Raw genomic sequence first — 23317 nt, forward strand, 5'->3', positions numbered from 1 at the left:
GAAAGAGAGCATACAAGCGACAAACATGCTGGAAGATACAATCTGCCAACTTACCGTGCACAATAGCACATCACAGCTCGAAAGAATTGGGCAAGGATTTTGCGGTACTGTTTGGGGAGAAGTAGCGAAAGACGGCCGACCGAACTCCGATCGACAATTGGCTATGAAACGAGAAGATGGCGGCCCCGGAAGATCAATCACCAACGAATATCGCATCCATAAACGGCTATTGGAGTGTCTTAAATCTCTTGATACTACTCAGATCTCGACAATCTTTGGCGTTTCGGGCATTCCGTTCAATATTCCCGGGTCCGAGGCTTTCATCGACGAGAACGCCCCCGAGTGGGCTGATATCCTCCCCCCGACTCCCTACCGATTATGCCCCATGCAAGGCCATAATCAGCGAGAAGATAATGCCCGTCAGCCTGCCATTTCGTCGGATGATCATAAACAATTTTATCCCCGGCGTGGATACCGACAAGATTTTGGACACCCAGACAAACAAACACCTTGATCCGCCCCTACCTTGGCCGCCGCAGATTCCAGGCTGAGTCCGAAAGACCTCGACGCCTCCGAGCATACAGCCTACGCAACTTTCCACTCCATATTGACCAAATGGAAAGTATCGGGCTCACACCTCATAGCTATGCTATATCCATGGCCGATGCGCTTGCATTTCTTTACTGGATAGCCAAGGTTGATGCAAACGATGTAGAGTTCGTTCTTGCTCAGCCTCGATCAACTTACCCGCCCAATATGAACTCTCCTAATATTATTCATTCGGACGTTCTGGGTCCTCTTGCCATATGGATCCTGGATTTTGACTGTTGCAACGACATGACTCTGGACGACGGTGGCATTGAAAATGCCTGCAGATGCTTCTGGCGCAATGACCCTTTTTACCCACGACCGGGCAGCTCAAATGTCTTTGACCAGAAGCTGTGGGAAGATTTTCGGGATCGTTTTCTTGCGACTAGTGAGAGAATATTGAAGGATGAAGTAGCGACGATCAAACAACTCCCAGGGCGTCTCATCGAGAGGATTATCCAGACACAAGGCACGTTTTCGAGAGGCTGATGGTAGACTTAGAGTAAGAAACGTACATAAATTATACAGATTTAACTGATAATTGAGTATATTGACTTGCAAGAATGGCGTTAAGTGTCGCTTGAAGAATAACTAGCTCAAGTAGATGTCGATCTTGGAAATTTCTATCTGTGAAGCCTTAAACTGGAACCTACAAGGAAGCATCTCATACTAGTGGTAAAATCTTTAAGACAGTCACCCCTCTTTAGATACTCGATTTCGACGACTGTAAAGACATTTTGATGGATGGGGCTAACGTAGGCAGAAGTACCATTTGAAGCGGGTTACTGCTCTGCTATTTCAAGCTAAGTAGGGTGATGACTGCTTCGAGAAAAGATCAGAGTAGACGGAATCGCTGTGAAATCAAATCGAGATTCTAGCTAGAACATCTAGTCTATCCTTAGTATCCATAGATTTAATAAGGAACGTCCATGCAAATGTTTGCTACTGGCTCAAACCGAGTCAGAACCATATTTGTACGCATCAGTCTTCTATATAGCCTCAACTTGCTCAATGAACACCTTGAAGCGAGCACACATCTAGTGTATGACAGGTTGTGAAGCCTTGCAACAGAGCAGTTACGTGTGTGTACATTGCGCATAAAATGGCAATGTGAAAGATCTGGTGCGAGCTTCCCCAGATGTCAAATGTACCTGGCGATAAACGCTCTGGAATTCGAAACTGTAGAGACTTTGTTAGAATGATTTCTCATTTCTGAGAGAATGGAGACACGCGCCGAGATGAGCGTGCCAGACATACCGCGTATAGAGTGACTCCAGTGCCATAGAAGGTAAGCTCGAGTAAATACCATTTCATCCCCGAGTATTGGAGCATGTATGTAAGCCCATATCGCTGGACTCCATGTAGCAGTGGTATAAACGACGAAGAGCCAAAAACAACAAAGGCACCCGCCTTTACATTCCGCCAGCGAGACGTTTTAAGCAGCGGATGCGAGATGAGGGCACCTGTAATAGTGCCTGTGGTCAAGATCTGGAACTCCGTGTCAGTGTATAAGCCAGTGGAGTTGCTTAATCGGTTGCCAGAAGGGTAGGAGAGAGCGCTGATGGTGGGCTTGGAGAGACTAACAATAGACCAGTGCAGCTTTTGCAGGCTTGCTTCGCAAAAGAACACATAGTAGATGCCGGAAGAGAATGTGCCCACAGTCACAATAACAATACCAAGTAGATCCATTCCATGCCAGAACTGTTCTACAGAATGCGAATGGGGTTGCATCAGGTGATAGAGTGCGCTTAAGACCAGGCAGGTCTCCGCGCACCAGAAGTAGACGTTGAACATGGCATAGTCCATGGACGACACGTTGAAAAACCGAGGGTCTGCAAGGAACCGCAGGAAAACAGGCGAAATGAGAGGCAGAAGCAAAGCGCCGATTAGATGAGTGTATACGTTGCAGGTTTCGTTGTGTAAGAATGTAAGGCTAGTAAAAACCGCAAGATAGTCTGCCTTCTCTGGTCGGTATCCTCTGAGGATATACTTGTTGTCAAACTGCCATTCTGCAATCTCCTGCCACGTTACGGTTTGTGTTTTGCTGGCTTTTGGCTGCATGTGGTCCATGGGTTCGTTCGTCGTGCTCATGCTGATTTTCGACACCTGCCGTTTCTTGAGTTCTACTTGTGACATGGTTTTCTCCCGAGATGTCTGAGCCGCGCAAACTGACGATGTGGCACAGGAGGCGACGATGACAATAGAGATGAAGCGAAGGGTGCCGATAGCAGGGAATTTACTGCTAGATGAAAGACAGGGCAATGGATAATTGCCGCCAAAGTAGATGGAGATGCGGATGCAATGGTGAGGGACAAACGCGCGAGGCTCGCAACAAAAGGATTGTCGACGTGTTTCAGCGCAGCGAGAGAGCGCTTTTGATCATTTATTCCAGTCAAGAAAAGCCAATCATTGCCGATGTACACAGTACCTACCACTTTCGTATCCGTGCTGTCTTCGACTGCACTGCCAACGAAGGCCATTGGGAGGCCAAGCACAGCGAGCAAGGGGTGTGAGAAATAGGGCTGGAACTTACAAACGATCAGCACACAACTCTTGGCCTCGGATACTGTAATGACGCTATTATCCACTATTTCACTGGCGAAATAGTGCCCATATTTACAAATTATATGTGTATGTTCCTTTTGCGATCCCTGTCTTTTTTTCTCTCGCGCCACTTTAACAGGGGACTGGGAGCTTGCATACGCGCCTGGATCACACGCAAGCTGGAGGCTACATGTATGGCCCCCACCTGTTGCCGCCTCAGCTTGAGATGGAGGGCTGACTGCCTTGGGAGCTTGCCATCTACGACAGTGGTGATTCGCTTGTTGGGTCGGTCCCCTGCAGTGTACTGCTTGCTATTTACATGTATGTACAAGTACTATTCATATCCACAATTCGCCTCCTACTGCTTATAGTCGAACGACCGAGTAACCTGACTTGTCAGAAGGCGTGGGCTGTATTCATGTAGGTATCCGGCGGCTGGGAGAATCCTCATACTGAGCCCACCCGGCTGTGGGCACATGTATGCATGTATGTATTTTGCACCCAGTGGTAGGTTAGCACAGCCCGATGTAGTGGAAGGATTTCATCATTACGATTACTCAACGGGCTTCCTCTGATCGACCAAGGCGCGGCACCTACAGCATGTCTCACAGCCTTACCCAGCACACCTGCTTTGTGTCTTGGTAAAATCTCCAAATCCACCATTATCGAGTGTACAGTCATGGATGTGGATGATTCTCAGGGCCTGTTAAAGACCTGGCTTGGATATTTCGTTGGAAGACGACCGGAAAGGTCAGCGCAGCCCGCGTCGTTGGAATCACGGAAAAACGAAGCTTGGTTACGGACGGAGGCATTTCTACAGCAGGATGCCGATGAATCTGACGAGCCGGACCCCGAGCGTACTGCTAGGACGCTGCGCGCATTTGAAGAATATGTTGAATACAACTCTGATGGGGAATCAGATTCCGTAAGTGCTCCTGATATAAGGCAAGCTCCAGCCTTTCGGCCTCTCGCCTCATGCCCGCTGACACGAAGCAGGGCTTGCGCCATGATGTCCCATATCCTAAGCTTCAGGCAATGCGCAGCAAGATAGAGCGTCGACGTTACGGTTCGCATTCTAATCCAAGCACAGTCATCCGTGTTAGTAAACGGAAACGAACAAGTGAGGCCCTCATCGACGAACTTTCGCACTGGGACATGGAGGCAAAGAAGCGCAGGATCATACATCGTGAAGAGCCAAGTGCTGGTGACAGTCTCGACGACCCCGATGCCGACTTTGCCGTGCTGATGAGGAGACATCTTGCGTCCTTGGACAATGCGTTACGGAAGCAGTGGGTATGTGTTTGCCAGAAGTGCTCAGGGTTGAGCGTCCGACTTTCACTACCACAACACAATAAGGATTTCAACGTTGAGACAAGCTTCGAAGTGTTCTTTGGAGTGCGGTCTCCAGCTGAAACCACATTGCAAGAAGCCAAAATAACGATCAAGTAAGCTTTATGAAGCTTCGCCCAATGGATTACACTGACGCTTTTTCGCGGTAGAGACGTACAGAACAGCAGGATGAGGAGCGCATCCGAACCCGTAGTTAGCGCCGCACCTGATTTTGCCCACATATGTCAAAGCATCACAGAGTCCCTGGGCCAGCGAAATTGCTTGCACTTTGCTCTCGAGGGCGGGACCTTTCAGAGGCTTCGTCCGCAGCCAAAGACGTTTGGCGGTGATCAAATGTCTCGAACGGTATCCTTGACAGCTCTATTTAAGCGTCAACAAGAATTACGCGGCAGTTCATCTGCCCTGCCACTTAAAGGGAAGCGAATTCTGGCTGTTATACTGGCCACTGCGCTTCTCCCATTCTTGGAGACCCCATGGCTGCAGCCTTCATTCAACCACTCAAATATTCTGTTCGTTGATCCGCTACAGGACGGAGAACTCCCCGACATTACGAAGCCTTTTCTGGCCATGGAACACATTCCCATCATCTCAGCCCGCAAGTCAGGCAACGGAGCCACTTCCGACAGTTCTAAACACATGGTTCATCCCAACGCCACTGTACTAGCGCTGGGCATACTCTTGTGCGAGCTTCACTATTGCACACCCGTAGAGCTGATGTCAAAAGACCCCCATGGGCCCAGAAACGTGAATTCTGATTATTACACCAGCCTTGATATGCTCAAGACTCTAGAAGTCGACGCTGGCATTGATTACTATCTCGCTACGAAGGCATGCCTCCAGTGGGAGTACTACCCACCTGGACAGCAGGCTGACTTTGAATCCGTCGATGTCCAGCGACTTTTCTATCAAAACGTCATCAAACGACTCGAGGCTGAGATATTCAAATCGTGGGGTCTTCGAATAGGTAACTTGGGCTCAATGGATCCTCGACAGAATGAACTCTGCTGGGGTTCCATCGGGCAAGAAGTTGTCCGCCATCAAACGGGCAAGGTCGATCCCCCCGATACAAATAATGGAACACGGGCAATTCCATACCGCTCGATATCTGATGTCGCGCCCGTGAGTTACGCATCCATCAAACCTTCGCCCATGTCGCAACTTCGCGGACACCTCGTCGATACTTCAACGAAGAGCTTGTACTTTTTTGACGCAAGCCACCAAATGGGCTCTGAACAAGAGTAAGTATTTCCTAATTGCTACAAGGCTTCGTTCTGCTAATGAGCTGCCAGGAGTCCGCTTTCTAAACAATGGATGGATAATCTTCTCTCCTCGATTTATGACTATGTCGACCCTTTCGATGCTGTCGAGGCAGCGCGCGGAACGTTCAAGCCGGTGCGAATAGCAATCTTGGATTCCGGATTTGACCCTCAACATCCATTTCTAAAGACTCTAGACCAACGGCTGGATCCTCGAATCAAAGAAGCGCAAAGTTTTGTACAGCAAACAGCCTCACACGACATTCAAGACGAGATTGGGCACGGCACTCATGCTCTTGGGCTACTGCTCAACATTGCCACATGCGCTGAAATCTATATTGCCAGAATTGCGCATCGAGAAACTCTGGATCGTAACACTTACGATGACATTGCAAAGGTAAGGCTAGCCCTACGCCAGAGCAGACTTTTTGTCTTTTTCCATCTATGGGACTACGCTAATTAGTTGTATACCAGGCCATTAATCACGCGGTAAATGAGTGGAAAGTGGACATTATATCAATGTCATTCGGAATCCGAGAATATAACGAGCCTATGAAGACCGCTATATCTAATGCACTACACAGTCAGACATTGTTGTTCGCTGCGGCATCAAACGATGGAGCAAATTTGGGCAGAGCCTTTCCGGCTAAATATCCCAGTGTTTTTTGTATACACTCGACTGATGGAAATGGCAATCCCTCGGCGTTTAACCCGACAGCAGACGACAAAGACGTCAACTTCAGTCTTCTCGGAGAGCAAGTCTCTTCTCACTGGCCGATTGGCAGAAATGGCCATAATGAACCTGTCAAAGCCATGTCGGGAACATCGGTCGCAACACCAATTGCCGCAGGGCTCGCCGCAGCTATCCTGTCCTTTGTCCGGCAGCAGGAACAGCACATGCCTCCAGGAGGCGAGTTGCCGCTAGGGCCGTGGCTGAAAGACGTTCATTCAATGGATGAGGTTTTGAAGAGCATGGTTAGACAGAGGAGGGGGGCAGGCTATGACTACATCACGCCTCATTCACTCTTTGACAGGAAGTCGACAAGGGAGCAGGTTTATGACAGGATCAAGGATATCAGAAGACATTTGTATGACTAGAAGGCTGCATGTAATAATGATCTAATTAGCTGTACGTTAGTAGCTCACTGGGAGTTTGATTGTTTTTCAAGATTTGGTATACTGCCATTGAGCGGCACAATCGATAGTACCATTTAGTTACTCTGAGAATGGCTTTCGCAGATCCAGGTTTCGCTTGAGAAGAAGGAAAGCTGCGCTTGGCGGATTGCTGCTTCACGCTGCATGTGTACAGCGCCAATTTTGCGCTACGCAGAGATCGCCGCGCCTCTCCGCGTTTAGGGCCGGGCCGCTCAAGACGGTGATTAGTGGCTGTTGCGTACACAATTATGGTGTTACTGCGTGCTAATGTTGTTTATCCGTACTACACATATGTACATAGCTTTGGCCGCGGATAGCACCGACTAGACGTCTTTGATCTTCGGCAACGGCTGGAAATGCGTAGTGATCGTCTAAACTTAATTGAAGCCTTATGCCTGCAATAAAGAAGAGTAAGATTACAGGTGCGAATTTTACTTGAGGCGCCTTTCAATACTCCTGTACGGCTGGCGCTTAAGTACATGTTATCTATTTTCTTCAATGTTGTGTTGATTCATTGAATGGAGATGCATTCGTCATTTTGCTCAACTGCTTTCAGGACTAAGAGGCAATCTACTGGCGGCTACCTACTATAGCTGCAGGAACTGTGCATAAACGCCCGGACTAGAGTCTTGAGGGTCGTGCGCAATGGTTTTCGCTCTACAGTATCCGTTTCTAGAGGATTACTGCGGTTTTAGCGCGAAATTTAGATCCAATACAGATATCCGTACATTTCTGTCAGAATATGGCCCCAAGCTCGTGCAATGTTTCCACGGACACTGCCTGGTGACCTACAGTATCTACAGTATTACTGTGGATGCTGGCCTGGTAGGTGGACACGTCGCATTCGCGCCCTCCTCGGCCCCCAAAACAGCGTGGAACGGAAATGCACCTCCGAGCTCTAGGACCCTGTCACACAGACTCCCCTGCTCGGCGCACACTGCTACCACACCATGACGATCCTCTCATTGTTAGAGCCTCACGACGAACGTGTCGGGTCGTGAGTGACTTGACGCATGGGCAGGGGCTCTGCCCATCTAGTGCTTGTAGTTGCTGCAAACTCTCGCGAAAGGATTTTGGGGTTCAAGCGGACGCTGGCCGTGAGCGGGGCAAGCGTTTCTAAACGACGATGGTGGCCAAGGACGTTGGACTGAGGAAGCAGCGGGAGATTACACAAAGCCTTCAGGCCAATCTCGAATGGCCGCCGGCATGCTGATTTCGTTTCGCCGAGTGCCATAACGACAAGGCTTTGAGCTTGTCTAGCGGAGCCGCTGTTCGACTTGCATGTACTTGTACGTGCGCTGTGTCAGGTGGCCGCGGTGCTAACTTGCATCTTTCATGTTTGTGCCGCTACATCTACGTACATGTAGCCAATTGCCGCACAGCCTACATTGATGTATGCTGCCGACAAAATTAACTGCGCCTGGGCATAAATCCGCAATTCAACAGGATACTAACCACATGCTTCATCGCACTATCCGACACCACAAGAGGTCCATGCGACGTATTTGGTCTCAATCCGCATGCCCACGACCTTGAGGAGCCTCTTTCTTCGCAGAAAGACGAGAATCAGCTGCCTAGGTCTTGGGCGCACTCGCAACCACTTGCCGACCGCCTGGACCGCAACCTCTCGCCATGGCAAGCCTGGATCGCATGGAAGATGATTTGGTGGAAGATGTCTTCCTCCAAGAGGGACTTTGCCCGACCATTGCAGAGCACGCAGTGCAGTGCAATTCTCTTTTCCGCAAATACATGGTTCTGCCAGAAATCGTGCCAGATCCTACAATCATAGATGATCAGCTGGCGCGCTTTACACTGTGGGCATCAAACATGGACGTCTACGGACCGCTCAATGTTTCGTTGGACTACAGACTCCGATTCAGTCCCACAGTTGTAGATATCATACATCAGCTCCTGGACGTCATCTGTGATACTTTGGCATCCTGTAAGTACTTGTCGCACCGAGTTCGGATAGACTAAACGTCAAGAATTCTATGCTAATGAGAATCTCGACAACAGTGAAGCCAGTTAACGAACCACCGAAATCTCCCAGCAGGAAAAGACAGCGCATATCACAATACAGCAATTCGGAAGTATCGAGGAGGGACGTCGACGACGAAAGCGACGAGGATAGTTATGAGGATCAAGTTGAAGAAAACGTTTCCAAAATCACTGATACAATCGGCGGAACAGTGTCACGGCTCTTTCGCCTATCTAATGCCGTTCGAAAGTCCGCAAAAGCTAACCGGGCTCGCAAAATTGAGAGATATATAGACAATGAAGAGGCAAATACTGCTATTGGCGAAATGCGTCTCTACACAGAATGCTACATTCGTTTTCGGTATCCGATGGCGCCGGAATCGCTTCTCACCGCATTGGTCGAAGCCAATGCGCTCCGACTTCGACGACTGTATTATCAGCGATCCCATCGGAGGCACATCGAATTGAGTGTTCAGAATCCCCAGACTGGCCCCCTGGTTGTTCAAATGCCCAAACCCAAAGAGAGTGCTCCGGCTATACGTTTTGCTCCGAGCGTGCTATCAAAGCCTGCGACCGCCAACAAAGTATCCGGTCGGGCTGGTCCGCCTCCAGTGCCAGTGACGAACGCAACCACTGCTCGACAAACTGCTGTTGGAGCCTTTTATGCCAAGTCCACAACTGAGGTCCCTCGAGCTAAATCTGCTTTGGTCAACAACAATTTGTCATTCCCTCCGCTACCACCAACACAAGAATGTCCATACTGCGGCGTCATTATTGAATTTAAGAATATAAAGTTATGGAAGTAAGTAGGCCTGAATGGCTTATGTTTTTTTGGATATTGCAGTAACTAATCTGCCCTAGCAATCATGTTATCGGAGATCTGGAACCCTTCATTTGTGTTTTCTCGGCATGCTTGGAAACGGGTCAACACGGGACCAGCCCGCTGACGTTTGAATCGTCAAAAGCATGGATCAGCCACATGCAGAACGCTCATGGGCATACGTGGGAGTGCAGGGCTCCTTCCCACAACCCAATCACCTTTGATCAGGAGATCAAGTACCAGCAGCATTCCATCCAAGAGCACGGCGTGCCTGAAACGCATGCTGGGGTTCTCAGCAACGCAGCACGGAGACCTAATCTCGATAAGGTGTTGGAATGCCCCTTTGGCGACGATTTCCAACCCCCAGAAGAAGTCGAATCCAATGCCGTCTTCTTGAGCGAAGCTCTCCAGTTACATGTTGCCGCTCACATTAAAGAAATCGCTTTGCTTACGTTGCAAAAACTACCTAGCGATGGGGACGAAATCTCTGAAAATGTCGATAGTGACCAGCCATTAAAAGATGATGGGCCGGGACTTGTAAACCGGCGTGAATCCATGTACAGTATACTGGACGATGGTGATTTAAGTTTCCGGGACGACCCTGGGGCTACAGATGACACTTGGGACCAGCACACAGAGGACATTAATGCATCGGTAACAGTACTCGACTTGGAGGATAAAGACGACGCGGGAATGACTAAGCTTCACCACGCGGTGCAGGCCAGCGACGTGCACTTGGTTGAGTCCCTGATCTCTGAAGGCGTGAATTTGGGCAGTAGAGACAATGCTGGCAGAACAGCGTTGCACTATGCTTCTATGGAACTGTTCCGTGGTCCTGATTTAATGATTCTGCTCCTGAACGCCGGCGGTCGAGCTATCGTGAACCAGGGTGACGACAACGGCCAAACAGCGCTACATTACGCTGCTGAGAGAGACTTCACCGCCAACATAAAAGTCTTGGTTGACCACGGTGGTGACATAAACACCGCTGATAACTATGGATTCTCTCCGTTGCTCTGGGCTGTGGCTGCTGATGAAAGGAACGCCGTCACCATGCTGCAAGGCATGGGCGCCGATGTTAATTCAAGCAGCGCGGATGGAAAGTCTGCGCTGGCTTGGGCAGCCTGTCTGGGCAGAGCTTGGCTTGTCTCATTGCTTCTGGAATACGGCGCCAGTGTGTCTGGGAACGGAAACACGCAGATGGTGCCGTTGGAAGACGCGGCAAGTTTTGGTGCCCTTCACGTCGTACAAATGCTTCTCAGTCGTGGCGCGGATTTGAATTATCGTGATCGCGATGGTTGGTCCGCAATACATTGGGCAGCAGAGGAGGGCCACGTGGAGATTGTGCGCTTGTTGTTGGACCGGGGGGCCGATGCCCATGCTGTCAGCTCTTATGGCACGTCACCGCTACACTGTGCTGCAAACGGAGGAAACATTTCCATTGTGAGTTTGCTTCTTCAACAAGGAGCCGACCCGCTCAAGTCGACATGTCACGGCTGGACTGCACTGCATCACGCCGCCTTCATGGGGCATTCTCAAATTGTCCAACTACTCCTCGAGGACGACCGCGTAAGATCCAGCGTCTCTCAGCAGGATAACCATGGCTGGTCTGTTCTCCATCTGGCTATTCATAGTCGAGATTTGGCTACTCTCGATGTCCTGATTGGCAACTCCGTCATTGCAGAGACTCGGGCCCTGTTTGATGAGAGTGGCCTCACTGCAGAAGACTGGCTAGATCTCAGCTCAAGCAGCCATTCCTACAAAGCGACCAGTAACTTGGCTTTCAGCAAGTCACGCTGCTGCAGGGCAGTCACAGGCTTACGACAGGCTGTTATCTCAGGCAACGTTCCTATGATACAACTCCTCATCAAAACGGGTCAGGACGTTAATGACTCAAATTCTGGAAGAAGGACCGCGCTCTACTACGCTGTGAAGAAGCGCATGCTTTCTATCATGGATCTGCTTCTTGATAACGGTGCGGATCCCAATATCCTTCCAGTAGGACGCAAAACCTGGGAAGAGTTTATTTCGAATGGCGAAGTTTTACGACGACTTAACCGGGCTGGCTACAAAAAGCGAGGTACCGACCCTGCGGTAGAGCGCAAGATTAGACTTGCAATTAGAGCCCAAGGCCAATTCTCTGTTCCGCATCGAACAGTCTCATTTGCCCCGGACGAGTTGATTTCACCAATGGCGTGGCAGTCGACCCCCCCCTGTGCTAGATCAATCGTTATCACCTGTCCTGGTTTCGTCAGCGCCATCTTTCCCGGATAATTCGGCTCCAGAGACTACAGACCAAATAAATGGCAAACGTAGATTGCCAGATAATTCAGCTCTGGAACCTACACCCCAAACAAACGACAATAAGCGAAAATTGGAGACAGTCCGGTCCCGCGCAACACGCTTTTGGAAACGACTGATACGATAGCGAATTCATATTCCGTAGAGATGAAAGTGGGGGAAGATGTGGTTGTGGAATATACTTTGAGCTGTAATTAGACAAGTAAAGTAAGACTCTACGCCGAATTTCTTGGAGTCTTTACAAATTATTGCAAAATACATACTATAGTAATATTATAAATTAAGATATAGGATTCTTGATTCAATTAAACACAACCTTGGAAGTGGCGATTGGCAAAAAGATATAAACGAAAGAAGATGCTCAAAAGTGGCATCAATTTGCTCAAAATACACAGAATCGGCTCTCTTACCAATGCCCAACTACTCTTCATTACCAACTTAACTCTCACTCTGCTCTGAACTTTTCTCAGGTAGCAAAAATACACAGCATCAACTTATAAACCATGGATTCCCTTTATCATATTTTCGACTCCTGGCAATGAGTGCAGATGCTGTTTCACTCTTTGGCCCAGTGCCGCCGAAGGCGCCGCCAAACCATATTGCTTTCTAATAATCAGACACTCCACAAGAGTTTTGCACGCTCGTTTCTGAAGCGATCCAGGAGGTTGCTGTGATATCAAGGCAATAAACATCTCTGGGATTGCCTCGCCAATCAACCATTGGTGGGCGAGCGCATTTTCCCGGCAGAGAAGCAAGCATGATGCAGGGAATATGTTGAGAAAGCGGTCCTGTCCCTGGTCCTGAGAGCGCTGGGCGAATTGGAGGATACTGGTCAGGAAGAGAAGCAATCTGTCGGAATCGTGGGTTTCGCTGATGACGACGAGCTCGTTGGCGCATGCCTGGCTCACATCACTGAACAGTTCAACCTCGTGGCTGCTGCCAATGTATCCCTCGTAGAATTCTGCGATGACCCTGGAGAAGTATTCGATCGGCTTTGGCTCTTTATTCTCAATCATGGCGAATTGCGATGTCAAGAGCACCACCGTCCGAGCCACGTTGTCTTCCCGGCTGTTGCCATGCTGAATACAGTCATCGAAATCATTGAGAAATTCGCGAACGCCATAGTGCAAGTACTCTTCTGCGTCTCTGTTGTAGGCGATGGCGGCCCAATGTGAGAATGCTCTGGCCGTGATGGTGTCCCCTTCTCTCCATCCTTGACGAACAGCTGTGAGTTTAGTTTCCGAGCCGACGAGGACCGCGATTACCAGCAGTGCTTGGAGATCTCCAGGGGCGACGGCCTGAAATATCTGCGTCGGCAGGTCGGTCATGGCCATCAACCTTCTCGGATTCCTGGCAAAAACCAGCTGGTTGAAGAACTCGCGGTATTGTTCGGCCCATTCTCGCAGTTCGTCTGTTCTGTTCTCGTCAACAAGCTCCTGAAGTACAGACATGTGCTCCCAGCGGTCGAACGCGATAAACTTCAGATATAGCGTCATCAATCGAGGAATGATGGGAAAGCGGAATGAAAGGCTCAGGGCCTTCATGACCATTTCGACTTTTTGCGACGCCTGCTTATATCGTGCAAGGAAAATCGGCTCCTGGAGCTCTAGTAGCTCTTCCACCCGCTCCTCCATTGGGTCCGTAGGCCCTTTTAGGGAAGCGACTCCGGGAGGGGTTGGCAATTTGTTTACGCGCGCTCCTCGTTCGAGCAATATCTGGATGATTTCCCTAGAATTCGCCTGAATGGCTCGAACCAGTGGTGTGTCGCCGTGCTCAGACTTGATCTCGAGACGGGCACCCCGATCGATCAGCACAGACACAATGTCCTTGTGCTGTCCGGTTACTGCTACGTGGAGTGCCGTCAAGTCGCTCCGATCCTTGACATTGATACGAGCACCGTGGTCAAGCAGGAGTTCGACCATGTCTCGGTGGCCTCGGTTGACGGCCCAGGAAAGCGGCGTCCGGCCGTAGTTGTCCTTTCGCGAAATGGCACGGGCGTGCTCGTTGATCAACAGCTCAGCCCAGGCTACATTGCCAAGATAGGCAGCGAGATGCAAGAGCGTGAACGAGGGCGGGTTTCCGCCATTCTTCTCCTGCGCCCAGTAGAATTTCCACCATTCGTCCCGGATGTGAGAATTCACCTCAAAGAACGGACGTGAAAACTCGGACGGCACATCAATCACATCCATAGCGTGATGGAAATGGACCGGCCAGTAGTGGCTGGCATAAGTCAAGAGAGTATCGTGGTCAGAGCTCTCATCGGTACTTCTGGGAGTTCCGTATCCATGTTCGACGTGTTCTAAGCAGGTCCGCATAAGTGTCCTGTGCGTGTCGTGGTTCATGCGGAACATGCTAATGCCTTTGATATTGACTTGATCGCTCTGGAAGAACTCCTTTGCCGATTCGTGGACCAGATTGACCACGCGCCCTTCGATTTTCACTAGTAGCCCGCAGAGTCTGAGCCGATTTCTGGTTACTTCAGTTGCCGGCATGTTACCAGATGCCTTTATCCCTGTGGCCACTGTCAACTCATCCAGTGTGAGGGGTCGGGCAGCGAGAACAACCCATTGAAGAATGGGGACCAATGCTTCCTTGTCATCGATTTGCTGAAGAAGCCGCTGATAGACTCCACCAAGGCCTTTGGGGACACGATGGAGAATTTCATTCATTTTATCCCAGCTTCTGCCCTGAAGCTCATTGGCAACAAATCCAACCCACAAAAAGGTTCCATCAGCGCCAGCCAACAGGGTCTGTCTGATTTGAGCAACCTTTTCTTCTGAGAGGTTTTGTTCGGATTCCAGTTCGGCAACCTTGGCAAAGATGTATCTCTCGATATCGTCCGAAATCTCTGTGCCGGAGGCGTCCAACTTGATCTGCTCATATTGGCCTAGAGCTTTCTCCAAAATAGCCGGCTGGGGTCGAGAGAGAAATATGAGCTTCAGTTGTGGCTTTGCCTTTTCCTGAGAGTTGGACAAGTAATTACCAACGGCATCGAGAAGCTGCTTAAGCGATTCCTTTTCGCATTCATCCAGACCGTCCAGCACACAGACCACCTGGGATGATGCACTCTGCCGAAGCAGGGTTAAGAACACCCTCCACAAGGAGACAAAGCTGGAAACGGTATATTTAGTTGTTTCAGTCCCCTCAAAGGAGTTTTTGACATATTGTGCTAGGTGTGGACGGCGGCCGATCCATTGATGTATGATGCCTCTCATGATAGTCAGCGCAGTATTCCGATTCTTATCGCGATTACTACAAAAGTAGTAAAGGAGAACATCTCCGTGGGCATCAACATTTGGCTCCAGCACCTCGGTAATATAGATTGCCAGCATAGTTTTCCCCTTTCCAGGTCCGCCTGAGATCCAGAGCAGTGGCAGATTGGCATCTGCCAGCCACCTTTGATAGCTAGAGTGTTGTATGAGCCACTCGCAGGTGCCGTCGACTCTGCGGCCTTTCAAGGCAATGAGAGACTTCCGGTCAACTTCAGGTCTGGTCAAAAGCAAAGCGTCGAGGACTGGCGCGGCCTCTGCATAGGTGTTTGTTGCCAGAGATGTCGTCTTGGGAACTGCAGGTATGAATGAAAGGACCTCTTTTGCATATGCTGCAGCAGTTACCGCGGCGTAGGCGTGCCAGAGCTTGGAATTGTGCGAGTCTGCATAGTCGCAGATTCCTCGGATGACCAAATACTTGGCGGCATCCTTCAGGTCACTGGCCTCTGTCTCTAAACAGAGGGCACCCTGCTTGTGTGCCAACTTATCCCGAGTGGCTCCGTTGCGTATCAGAGAACGCCCCGAGACGATCAGACCATAATGAACTATAGGATTTTGTGTTTCCCGTGGCTGCCGGGGCCGGATCTTATCCGGATTGCAATGACTGCATCCGTCTTCTTCGGACTCAGTAGCTGTGTGGTCACAGTCTGGCTCAAAGAGAACGTCTTGCTCCGTGCCTGGATGGGCAAACGTGATGGGGTCTCTCTCAACGATGCCGGAAGTGTATTTGGGCATCTGACTCTCATCAAAAATGGCGGCTGTCTCGGCCTTTCCTATAGCTGTGAGAAGTAATGGTGCTGGCTGGTGTGACGCTCTACCACGAACCAATTGATCTTGCTCTTCCGCTTGTTCTCCATCCACATCGAATTGGACGACACCCGGCCAGCCAGCTTTTGATTTGCTTACAACAACATCGCCAAGTCGAATATCCTCCTTCGTGTCGGGGACTCCTCCCGCAATGCCAACCATTAGAATAAACCGGACAGATTTGAAGCTCGCTTGCAACTGTGTGGCCACGCTCGCCACCGATGCTTCGCCATACACGCCACCATTTGGATACGCGAGCACGACATTGTGGCCTTGAAGACTCCCTAGAATGTAGTTATTGCTGTCGTCCAAGCTCTGATCCAGAGGGAGGCTATCATGGACGCTATCAAGCGCCGCTTTGGCTGCCGCAACCTCTACCGGTAGTGCGCAAACCCACCCGACTAAGTAGTCGTCGCGGGACACCATTTCAGCTCCACAATGAGAAGCTCGTAGAAATACAGTGTCGGCGTGTTGTCTTACTTCGAAGCTGTCTGGGCTGTCTATTGTTTATGCAAGGGGCAAGCGAGGCTGGCCTTTTTGAACATTAAACGGGTTGATGTGGGCGAGAAAAGAAAAGCAAAACAAAACAATTAGTTACTTGAATAATCAGTGAATCCGTCAAACAAAGAGCATGCAGGAGACAAACACGCGAGGGACAGACGAACTTCATGTTTTGATTGCTTACCTACCTAACCTACCTAACCTAGCTGGACACATGCAGCTTCAGCCCTGGACCTCAGGTGGGAACCACAGGCTGCCAGAGCGTTGGTTACCCCCAGTAAGTCCCCCGCTTCAGGATACCTACGTGTAAGCATTCCACCTAAGGTGGTGCTACCAGGCCGGGGTGGTTTTCCGAAAAGAGATCCTGCCATGGCTACAGGCGGCTATGAGAGTTGAAAGGCGGTTAAAGTACATGCACCAATGCGCTTGCAAAACAACACGCGTGTACATTCCTGTTATGCGCACTCTACAGCAAATTTGTAAGTTTCCAATCGTCAAGCAGATGTAGGAGGCCATCGGGAAGCGTTTATACGGTTCATTGTCCACTGAAAATACTATATCAAGAGAAGGCCACTGGCTATAGCCAAGGCACATGTATCAAGGTGCATGTACTGGCTGCAGCTAGTGGACGAGCGTGCTAATGAATTGGGGTTGAATATAATCCAGGCATATACATGTAGAGTAGCCTAGTGGCTTAGATAGGTAGATGAGTTGATTCGGTTCTTCCTTGCTCAAGTCCTGTAAAGAGGCTGGTTCCTCTGCTGCAATCTCTTTTTATCTCCTTTTTGTCGGCTAAAAGATGTTTACAGTGCATTGCACACAAGAGAAACTACAGTACATGTACCTAAGCTTTGTTCCTTTTACTCCCAGCTGCATGTCGCTCGTACTACTGGCGGCAACTAACCGGCCTGTGGCTGCGGCCAGCCGCGGAAATTATTTTTAGCTATAAAAGCTAATCCTTAGGCGCAGACGTGTTTCATCGCCAATCAAGTTCCCACCCACAAGCTGTCGATTCACACCCCCCTCCCTCAGTTCTCAGTTCGCAGCCCCCCCCAGTCGTCAACTAAACAGCAGTCGTTCACAGAACTACAAGCAATCCGCGGACAAGCAATCCGCGCCCTTCTACTATTTGGTTGCCTTGCATTCGTGCTGACAACTATTTGAACTACAGGCAACAGCTGCAGCTTCGAGTATGAGGCATTTTTATCATTGGACGAACACGCAAGTGGTCAACCAGGGGAGACAACAAGTCAGCCTTGTGACACTGTTTCCTATTGGTATACGCGGAATAGTGGCTTGCGTATTCGTACCAAGCAGCATGTGGTTGGTTGTATCCGTAGACAAACAGCATAGGAAGGGTTTCAGTCGACACCGACGAAACGCATTTGCTTTTCCGCAATGTATCTGCTTTTCCGTGCTGATGTATTGTGTACATGTTCTGAGTCGACAACGGAGTTGCTTGATAGGCGGGCGGTTAGCAACGCAACGTGGTTGGTTCAAAAGCACCCAGCACGCGTCGCAAATTTAGGGCTACAAGGACAAAGAAAGATGAGGGCGCAGTGCAGGAAACAAAGCAGCTGAAACCCTCCTTTCTCAATTTTTTTCCAGTCTCCCACCTCCCACCTCATCCATCGTCAGGCGCGACGCGATAGCCATGGCATCTACCCGTCTTCGATTTTCCCCGCATCCATCCATGGCACACACAGAACGGGGGGATAATTCCATGTCCCCTACTAGCCCACGGGTTTTGAGCAGCACACCGAGCGCTGGCAAGGGACGCAAAGTGCTTCTCTCATTTGACCAGCTCCCGAGGTGGCATCAAGATAACGAGTTCATCCTTCATGGCTATCGCCCGATCTCAGGCTCAGCCCGGCTTTCGTTCCGTAGTTGGTCATACATTCACAATGAATCTATCAACATATACTCCCACCTAATACCAGCCGTCGTCTTTCTACTCGGCGAGTGGTATATTCTACAGCATCTGACAAGTAGATACTCTAATATCACTGGCGTTGATATCTTCATCATTAGCTTCTTCCTTTTGACTGCTGTCATCTGCCTAGGACTGTCAACGACATATCACACGCTGATGAACCACTCATCTGAAGTTGAACAATTCTGGCTACGATTCGACCTGGTAGGCATAGTTGTCCTGACACTGGGGGACTTTGTATCAGGAATATACATGGTCTTCTGGTGTGAGCCTTTGGAGCGCAAGATCTACTGGTCTATGGTGAGTCAAGATTGACATCCCTTCCTTCCATCTAATGCTTACTTTGGTTGGCAGATTGGAGTTCTCGGGTCACTTACCATCTTCATCATGGTAAATCCCTATTTCCAAGGCAAGAAATTCCGTGTTTTTCGCGCGCTTGCGTTCATAGGCACTGGCTTATCTGGCTTTGCACCCTTAATACATGGGGTTACAATGTTCGGCTGGTCACAAATGATGAGGCAATCCGGAATGCCCTATTACCTGGCTGAAGCCGGGTTTCTTTTGTCTGGGGCCTTAATATATGTCGTAAGCCTCCAGATCTCGCATACGATGGAAGTTTTCTAATATTATGATTCTACAGACAAAGTTTCCTGAGAGTCGATTTCCAGGTAAATTCGATATATACGGCTCCTCTCACCAACTCTTTCACATTTTTGTAGTCTTTGCCACTGTGGCCCAATTAATTGGGATATTGGTTGCTTTTGACTATAATTACGCTAACCGAACATGCTCATCTCACTGAATCATGCACCAAAAGATGCCGTCATTATGTATTGAGGTTTCGTCTCATTGGCGCTGCTGAGCTGGTTGTACAGGACATGAGATATTTCCGCGGGTGACTCGCAGACAATAGAGTAAATATAATTATAGAGCTAGAATAGATTGATACCATCACTGTCCAATCTCTTGACTGCTTTTATCTATTAAGCCCTTACTTATGTTATAACAACCACTACAAGAGAAGACACCGCGGAAGCAGATAGACTGTCTACCATTGCAGGTTACGATACAAGCTCGACCGGGTGGCAGCTATCGCGATATTTAGCTAAAGAGCACACCGAAACACATTTTAAAATGGTATGCAAGATGTATAATTAAGAGAGACGCCAATTACTTCCTCCATATCGAGTAGTGAACAACTAGCTGATGGTCGCGACGATGGGCCTGTTACCGGGTAGCCGCTCTTGGATGATTACGGGGGGGGAATGTGTTGCGGAACATTGTTGTAATAGGAATTAAAACGTTTATTACTCGAAACAAAAACAAACATAAATCACAAAAAAAAGGAAAGAAGAATAAAAAGAAAATTAACTGCCCCCACACAGAATTGAACTATGGACCTTCGCATTACGAGTGCGACGCTCTACCGCTGAGCCATAGGGGCCATTTTTTTGGTTAGCTGATTTTAATATGACACTATATTGCTAGCACTTGCATATTCGTCTTGAAGGAAACTTTCAGCGTCCGGTGGAGGAATAGGAACACACGTACATACTCTACAGCCGGAACAAGTGACTACAAATGCTGATTCGGGTGGCAGAACCAATCTATTGCAATATGAATTGAAATTGATCACTAACTCATCCCGAAATAAGATGCTGGCGACGCTCCTTGCGTAAGCTCTCATAACGGAACGAAGACTTACATTGGTCAGATCAACGAAAGGCGTGAATCCTGCTTGCATACGCAGAGTCTGAACAGAAAAGGATACAAGTGTACGGTACAGCGATAAGGTTTACTCCTAGAGTGTTATGTGATTCTTCATAAAATCTATAGATCTACATGTATATTGACTTCAAGACTCCAATCGTACTCGGGAGCTATCAAAGCCCATCATAAGAGGACCAAAATGTTACTTGGGATCAAGGTCCGCGGCTGTGATGCCATAAGAGAAAATTGTAAATGTTTGAGGCATAATCAGACAAAGGATGATTATGCAGTCTATAGTCATTTAGCCGAAATAATGAACAAGATGGTGTTGGGGGACTCCTGCCCTGACATCCCCAGAGAAGGAAGGAGATAGGAGGTACACCCATATATATAGTTACAGTAGAGCCCGCACCATAGCCAGAATCAAGCTTTTTTGACCTCACAAACGTGTACCTACGCTGTTGATCCGTAGGGCCTCACGTTGGAGGTTTGACCTTTTACGTTGCACGTAGCCAGATCTACGATATGGTAGCAATTGCCTACGACGTCACGATCGACTGAATTCATCGAAACCTGTCACGAAATCTCGATCACAAAGTCTCGATCTCAGTAACTACGACGCGATCGTTCGACCTCCTCACCGCCACGAGAAGGGCCCTATGCCCAAGAAGGAGCGAAAACCCGCTCCCCCAAGGCAAGCAAATCTGTTCATACCGCCGTCGCCGTCCATAATTACAAGAGTGATGTTTGTAGCTCTTTTCAGTTTTCATTCAATGGCAAGCGCATTTGTCGTGGTGGTTTTCTTGGTGTCTAGTTCTTCTTCTGATGACTCGCTGATGAAGCAAATAATTCGTAAGCATTTGAAACATATTATTCTTAATTTTGTTACATAACAACTCTAGACAAATACGTGCTTTTTAACCGACGGAAATTGGCCAAGGTCGAAGTCAAATGCCAAGCTTGTAAACGCCCGTCGGTCAGTTGAAAAGTCTGAGAGAAATTTCGGGCTCTACTCGACCCAAGCCCTAGTTTTCGACCAATTAAAAAGGTTCAAATACGCAGCAGGCATCGATTAAGATCGGCATGAAGATAGTAAATAAGCTTCTCATGTAGAAAGAGTTTTGGACCAATTAGAAAGGTACAAATACGCAGCGGGCATCGATTAGGATCGGCATGAAGATAGTAAATAAGCTTCTTACTTGTATGTAGAAAGGATAGGGGGTTACTGACCTGAGGAATCTATATGTGCTCACCCTGGAGCCAGCGGTTTCCTAATTTATCCCTGTTGCTGCTGATCATGTCCTATATGCCGTAATAGCTTTCAATTTTGTGGATTCGGTTACCGATAGAGTTTGTAAGCTCATCAGCACTAGTATTTGCACCCTAGGAAAAGCTCTAAGTTCAAACGTTGAAATCGTTAGCAGTCTTGTCAGGGAACAAAATAGTGTGCTAAATTTCAGATAAGATTTTAAGCATAAGTGACTTTGTTTAATAACAGCAGCGAAATATGAAAAGCCCTTAGCTTACATCCTCAACTTTACTCGAAAAATCAGTTGCTATTGGCTGTCAGTCATGAAGCGCAACCGGCATATCTGACAGATGATGAGAAAGAAGTGGTTTAACAGTCTGACTGTATGAGATAGGCCGGTATGGAATAGGCCAGTATGGAATAGGTCAGTATGGAATAGGTCAGTATGGAATAGGTCAGTATGGAATAGGCCGGTTTCGATCTATACGACGTCATTTCGTCAGAACGGACTATTGTTCGGAGAAAGTAGCTATGTCGTGAAATAGTTCCACCAATTCTAAGCGTTTATTCCAGCGAGTCCCTTGGCACGCATGAAGCCAAGACAGGCCAAGACAGGCCAAGGCGGAGTGCCGGCAGGTGAGAATCAACGAGCAATATCTTGATTATTCCACTATCGTGTGAGATATTAGGCTCAGGAAAGACTTCCACACTCCTGCTGACAAGATATTCGATGATTTCGTAACCCAGGATTGATTTTTAATACAAATAGAGTCTTTGAACCACCTTTTCTTTGAGTAGAAGCATCGAATTACAACTCACTTTGACTTCTACACCATTCATCTCGCTATACTTACACGTCTTCTCTCTCGGTAAGCTTCTTGGACACTATATTCTACATATGAAGCAAAGTTTCGGCGAGTAAACTTGCTAACTCACTGGTATCAGCAACTATGTTTGTTAAACCATCGTCAGCTCTTTTCCTGCTGTTGAGCGCCTCGAGGCTTGCTTCCGCCTCCTTGGTCGCTAAAATCGGCTACTCTGCTGTCCTTGTTCCCGGCCTTCCAGGGCCTGAGCCCGGTATAGGCTGTGGGCTTTGGGCGCAAGCATCGACTGGTTCAGAAACAGCGTCGGGAAATTTCGGTGGTAATCAACCCACAGACGACTGTCCAGCAGCTGATGTGGCTCTTTTCTGCGGAAGATGGGGCTGTCCATTTCAAATGACATTTGCTGGAGTTGTGGGACTCACTGTCAACTCAGACAACTCGGGTGACAAGTCGATCTCTGTCACAGCGGTCGGCCTCAATGGCGGCACGACTACCGTCAACTGCCCCTGGACCCCAGAGACTATATCTCAGTCCGACTCTATCACCATCTATTCGGCATGGTCGTGTGATGTGAGCGGGGTCCAGCCTTGAAGAGGAGCTATGGGCACGAAGTTGATGGCATTTCCCGCAATGGGACTCTTCCGGAGTTCATGACTCGGATGCGTCGACACACAGAGCGGCCAATGATTGCTCGGAGGTGCCGAGGTATACGGGAAGCCACATTCGTGTATTTGGTTGTAAGGGGTGCATGTCTATTTTTTGTGTACTCGAGTGCTGCAAACACCGAGTATCACTTTAATAGGTCATGGAATCGCTCTCAACAGCTTCGCACAATCTACCTTTCACATTACATCAATTTTCATATCAATTTTGCTTAATCTTCATGTGTTTCATGTGCAAACAGCTATCTCCGTGAGCATAGTCTACACTCTCTTAACGACTTGTGATACTATTAGTGTTCCTCATAAGCCAGTAAGTTATTGCCCGCACAACTCTGGAGACATGTGCGCCTGAAATATGAATCATTAATTAT

At 48.7% G+C, this 23317-nt stretch overlaps 8 protein-coding genes and 1 non-coding gene across 10 annotated transcripts; 6 read left to right on the top strand and 3 right to left on the bottom strand.

Moving 5' to 3' along the window:
• Positions 1–25: 25 nt before the first annotated feature.
• TrAtP1_000582 (uncharacterized protein) lies at positions 26–514 on the top strand (the record flags this gene model as incomplete). Its single annotated transcript, XM_066110641.1, has 1 exon — positions 26–514. One exon carries the CDS (start codon positions 26–28, stop codon positions 512–514), a length of 489 nt encoding a protein of 162 aa, XP_065966713.1.
• Positions 515–756: 242 nt separating this feature from the next.
• Positions 757–1077, top strand: TrAtP1_000583 (uncharacterized protein; the record flags this gene model as incomplete). The annotated part of the gene is made up of 1 exon (XM_014090619.2): positions 757–1077. The coding sequence occupies one exon, from the start codon at positions 757–759 to the stop codon at positions 1075–1077; it is 321 nt and encodes a 106-aa protein (XP_013946094.2).
• A 203-nt stretch (positions 1078–1280) lies between these two features.
• TrAtP1_000584 (uncharacterized protein) lies at positions 1281–3169 on the bottom strand. Of its 2 annotated transcripts, XM_014091043.2 has the most exons (3): positions 2173–3169; positions 1846–2076; positions 1281–1767 (listed from the first exon to the last, which is right to left on the bottom strand). In XM_014091043.2, exons 1-3 carry the CDS (start codon positions 2722–2724, stop codon positions 1597–1599), a joined length of 954 nt encoding a protein of 317 aa, XP_013946518.2. In that variant the 5' UTR covers positions 2725–3169; the 3' UTR covers positions 1281–1596. The 2 variants fall into 2 exon arrangements, with proteins under 2 accessions (XP_013946518.2, XP_065966714.1); XM_066110642.1 differs by having other exon boundaries at positions 1281–2076.
• A 465-nt stretch (positions 3170–3634) lies between these two features.
• On the top strand, positions 3635–7099 carry TrAtP1_000585 (uncharacterized protein). Its single transcript, XM_014090595.2, has 5 exons — positions 3635–4057; positions 4129–4577; positions 4632–5720; positions 5772–6135; positions 6213–7099. Exons 1-5 carry the CDS (start codon positions 3812–3814, stop codon positions 6834–6836), a joined length of 2772 nt encoding a protein of 923 aa, XP_013946070.2. The 5' UTR covers positions 3635–3811; the 3' UTR covers positions 6837–7099.
• A 565-nt stretch (positions 7100–7664) lies between these two features.
• On the top strand, positions 7665–12251 carry TrAtP1_000586 (uncharacterized protein). The gene is made up of 3 exons (XM_066110643.1): positions 7665–8835; positions 8910–9672; positions 9732–12251. The coding sequence occupies exons 1-3, from the start codon at positions 8526–8528 to the stop codon at positions 11962–11964; spliced, it is 3306 nt and encodes a 1101-aa protein (XP_065966715.1). The 5' UTR covers positions 7665–8525; the 3' UTR covers positions 11965–12251.
• Positions 12252–12485: 234 nt separating this feature from the next.
• TrAtP1_000587 (uncharacterized protein) lies at positions 12486–16493 on the bottom strand (the record flags this gene model as incomplete). Its single annotated transcript, XM_014090622.2, has 1 exon — positions 12486–16493. One exon carries the CDS (start codon positions 16491–16493, stop codon positions 12486–12488), a length of 4008 nt encoding a protein of 1335 aa, XP_013946097.2.
• Positions 16494–17755: 1262 nt separating this feature from the next.
• TrAtP1_000588 (uncharacterized protein) lies at positions 17756–19460 on the top strand. The gene is made up of 3 exons (XM_014091042.2): positions 17756–18801; positions 18856–19086; positions 19142–19460. Exons 1-3 carry the CDS (start codon positions 18223–18225, stop codon positions 19301–19303), a joined length of 972 nt encoding a protein of 323 aa, XP_013946517.2. The 5' UTR covers positions 17756–18222; the 3' UTR covers positions 19304–19460.
• A 413-nt stretch (positions 19461–19873) lies between these two features.
• TrAtP1_000589 lies at positions 19874–19945 on the bottom strand. Its single transcript has one exon. It is a non-coding gene; the product is annotated as a tRNA-Thr (tRNA).
• A 2465-nt stretch (positions 19946–22410) lies between these two features.
• Positions 22411–22875, top strand: TrAtP1_000590 (uncharacterized protein; the record flags this gene model as incomplete). Its single annotated transcript, XM_014090623.1, has 1 exon — positions 22411–22875. The coding sequence occupies one exon, from the start codon at positions 22411–22413 to the stop codon at positions 22873–22875; it is 465 nt and encodes a 154-aa protein (XP_013946098.1).
• Between the last annotated feature and the right edge of the window lie 442 nt (positions 22876–23317).

This window comes from Trichoderma atroviride, chromosome 1, assembly GCF_020647795.1.
Source record: "Trichoderma atroviride chromosome 1, complete sequence".
NCBI lineage: Eukaryota > Fungi > Ascomycota > Sordariomycetes > Hypocreales > Hypocreaceae > Trichoderma > Trichoderma atroviride.

Bases quoted from the DNA above. Each gene is read 5' to 3' on its own strand.
- TrAtP1_000586 (XM_066110643.1), top strand. From the start codon at position 8,526: ATGGCAAGCCTGGATCGCATGGAAGATGATTTGGTGGAAGATGTCTTC. The intron at 8,836-8,909 runs GTAAGTACTTGT...TCTCGACAACAG, and splicing joins CTGTGATACTTTGGCATCCT to TGAAGCCAGTTAACGAACCA. The intron at 9,673-9,731 runs GTAAGTAGGCCT...AATCTGCCCTAG, and splicing joins AAGAATATAAAGTTATGGAA to CAATCATGTTATCGGAGATC.
- TrAtP1_000584 (XM_014091043.2), bottom strand. From the start codon at position 2,724: ATGTCACAAGTAGAACTCAAGAAACGGCAGGTGTCGAAAATCAGCATG. The intron at 2,077-2,172 runs GTTAGTCTCTCC...ACGGAGTTCCAG, and splicing joins AAAAGCTGCACTGGTCTATT to ATCTTGACCACAGGCACTAT. The intron at 1,768-1,845 runs GTATGTCTGGCA...AAGTCTCTACAG, and splicing joins CTGGAGTCACTCTATACGCG to TTTCGAATTCCAGAGCGTTT.
- TrAtP1_000585 (XM_014090595.2), top strand. From the start codon at position 3,812: ATGGATGTGGATGATTCTCAGGGCCTGTTAAAGACCTGGCTTGGATAT. The intron at 4,578-4,631 runs GTAAGCTTTATG...TTTTCGCGGTAG, and splicing joins GAAGCCAAAATAACGATCAA to AGACGTACAGAACAGCAGGA. The intron at 6,136-6,212 runs GTAAGGCTAGCC...GTTGTATACCAG, and splicing joins CTTACGATGACATTGCAAAG to GCCATTAATCACGCGGTAAA.
- TrAtP1_000588 (XM_014091042.2), top strand. From the start codon at position 18,223: ATGGCATCTACCCGTCTTCGATTTTCCCCGCATCCATCCATGGCACAC. The intron at 18,802-18,855 runs GTGAGTCAAGAT...TTTGGTTGGCAG, and splicing joins GCAAGATCTACTGGTCTATG to ATTGGAGTTCTCGGGTCACT. The intron at 19,087-19,141 runs GTAAGCCTCCAG...ATGATTCTACAG, and splicing joins CTGGGGCCTTAATATATGTC to ACAAAGTTTCCTGAGAGTCG.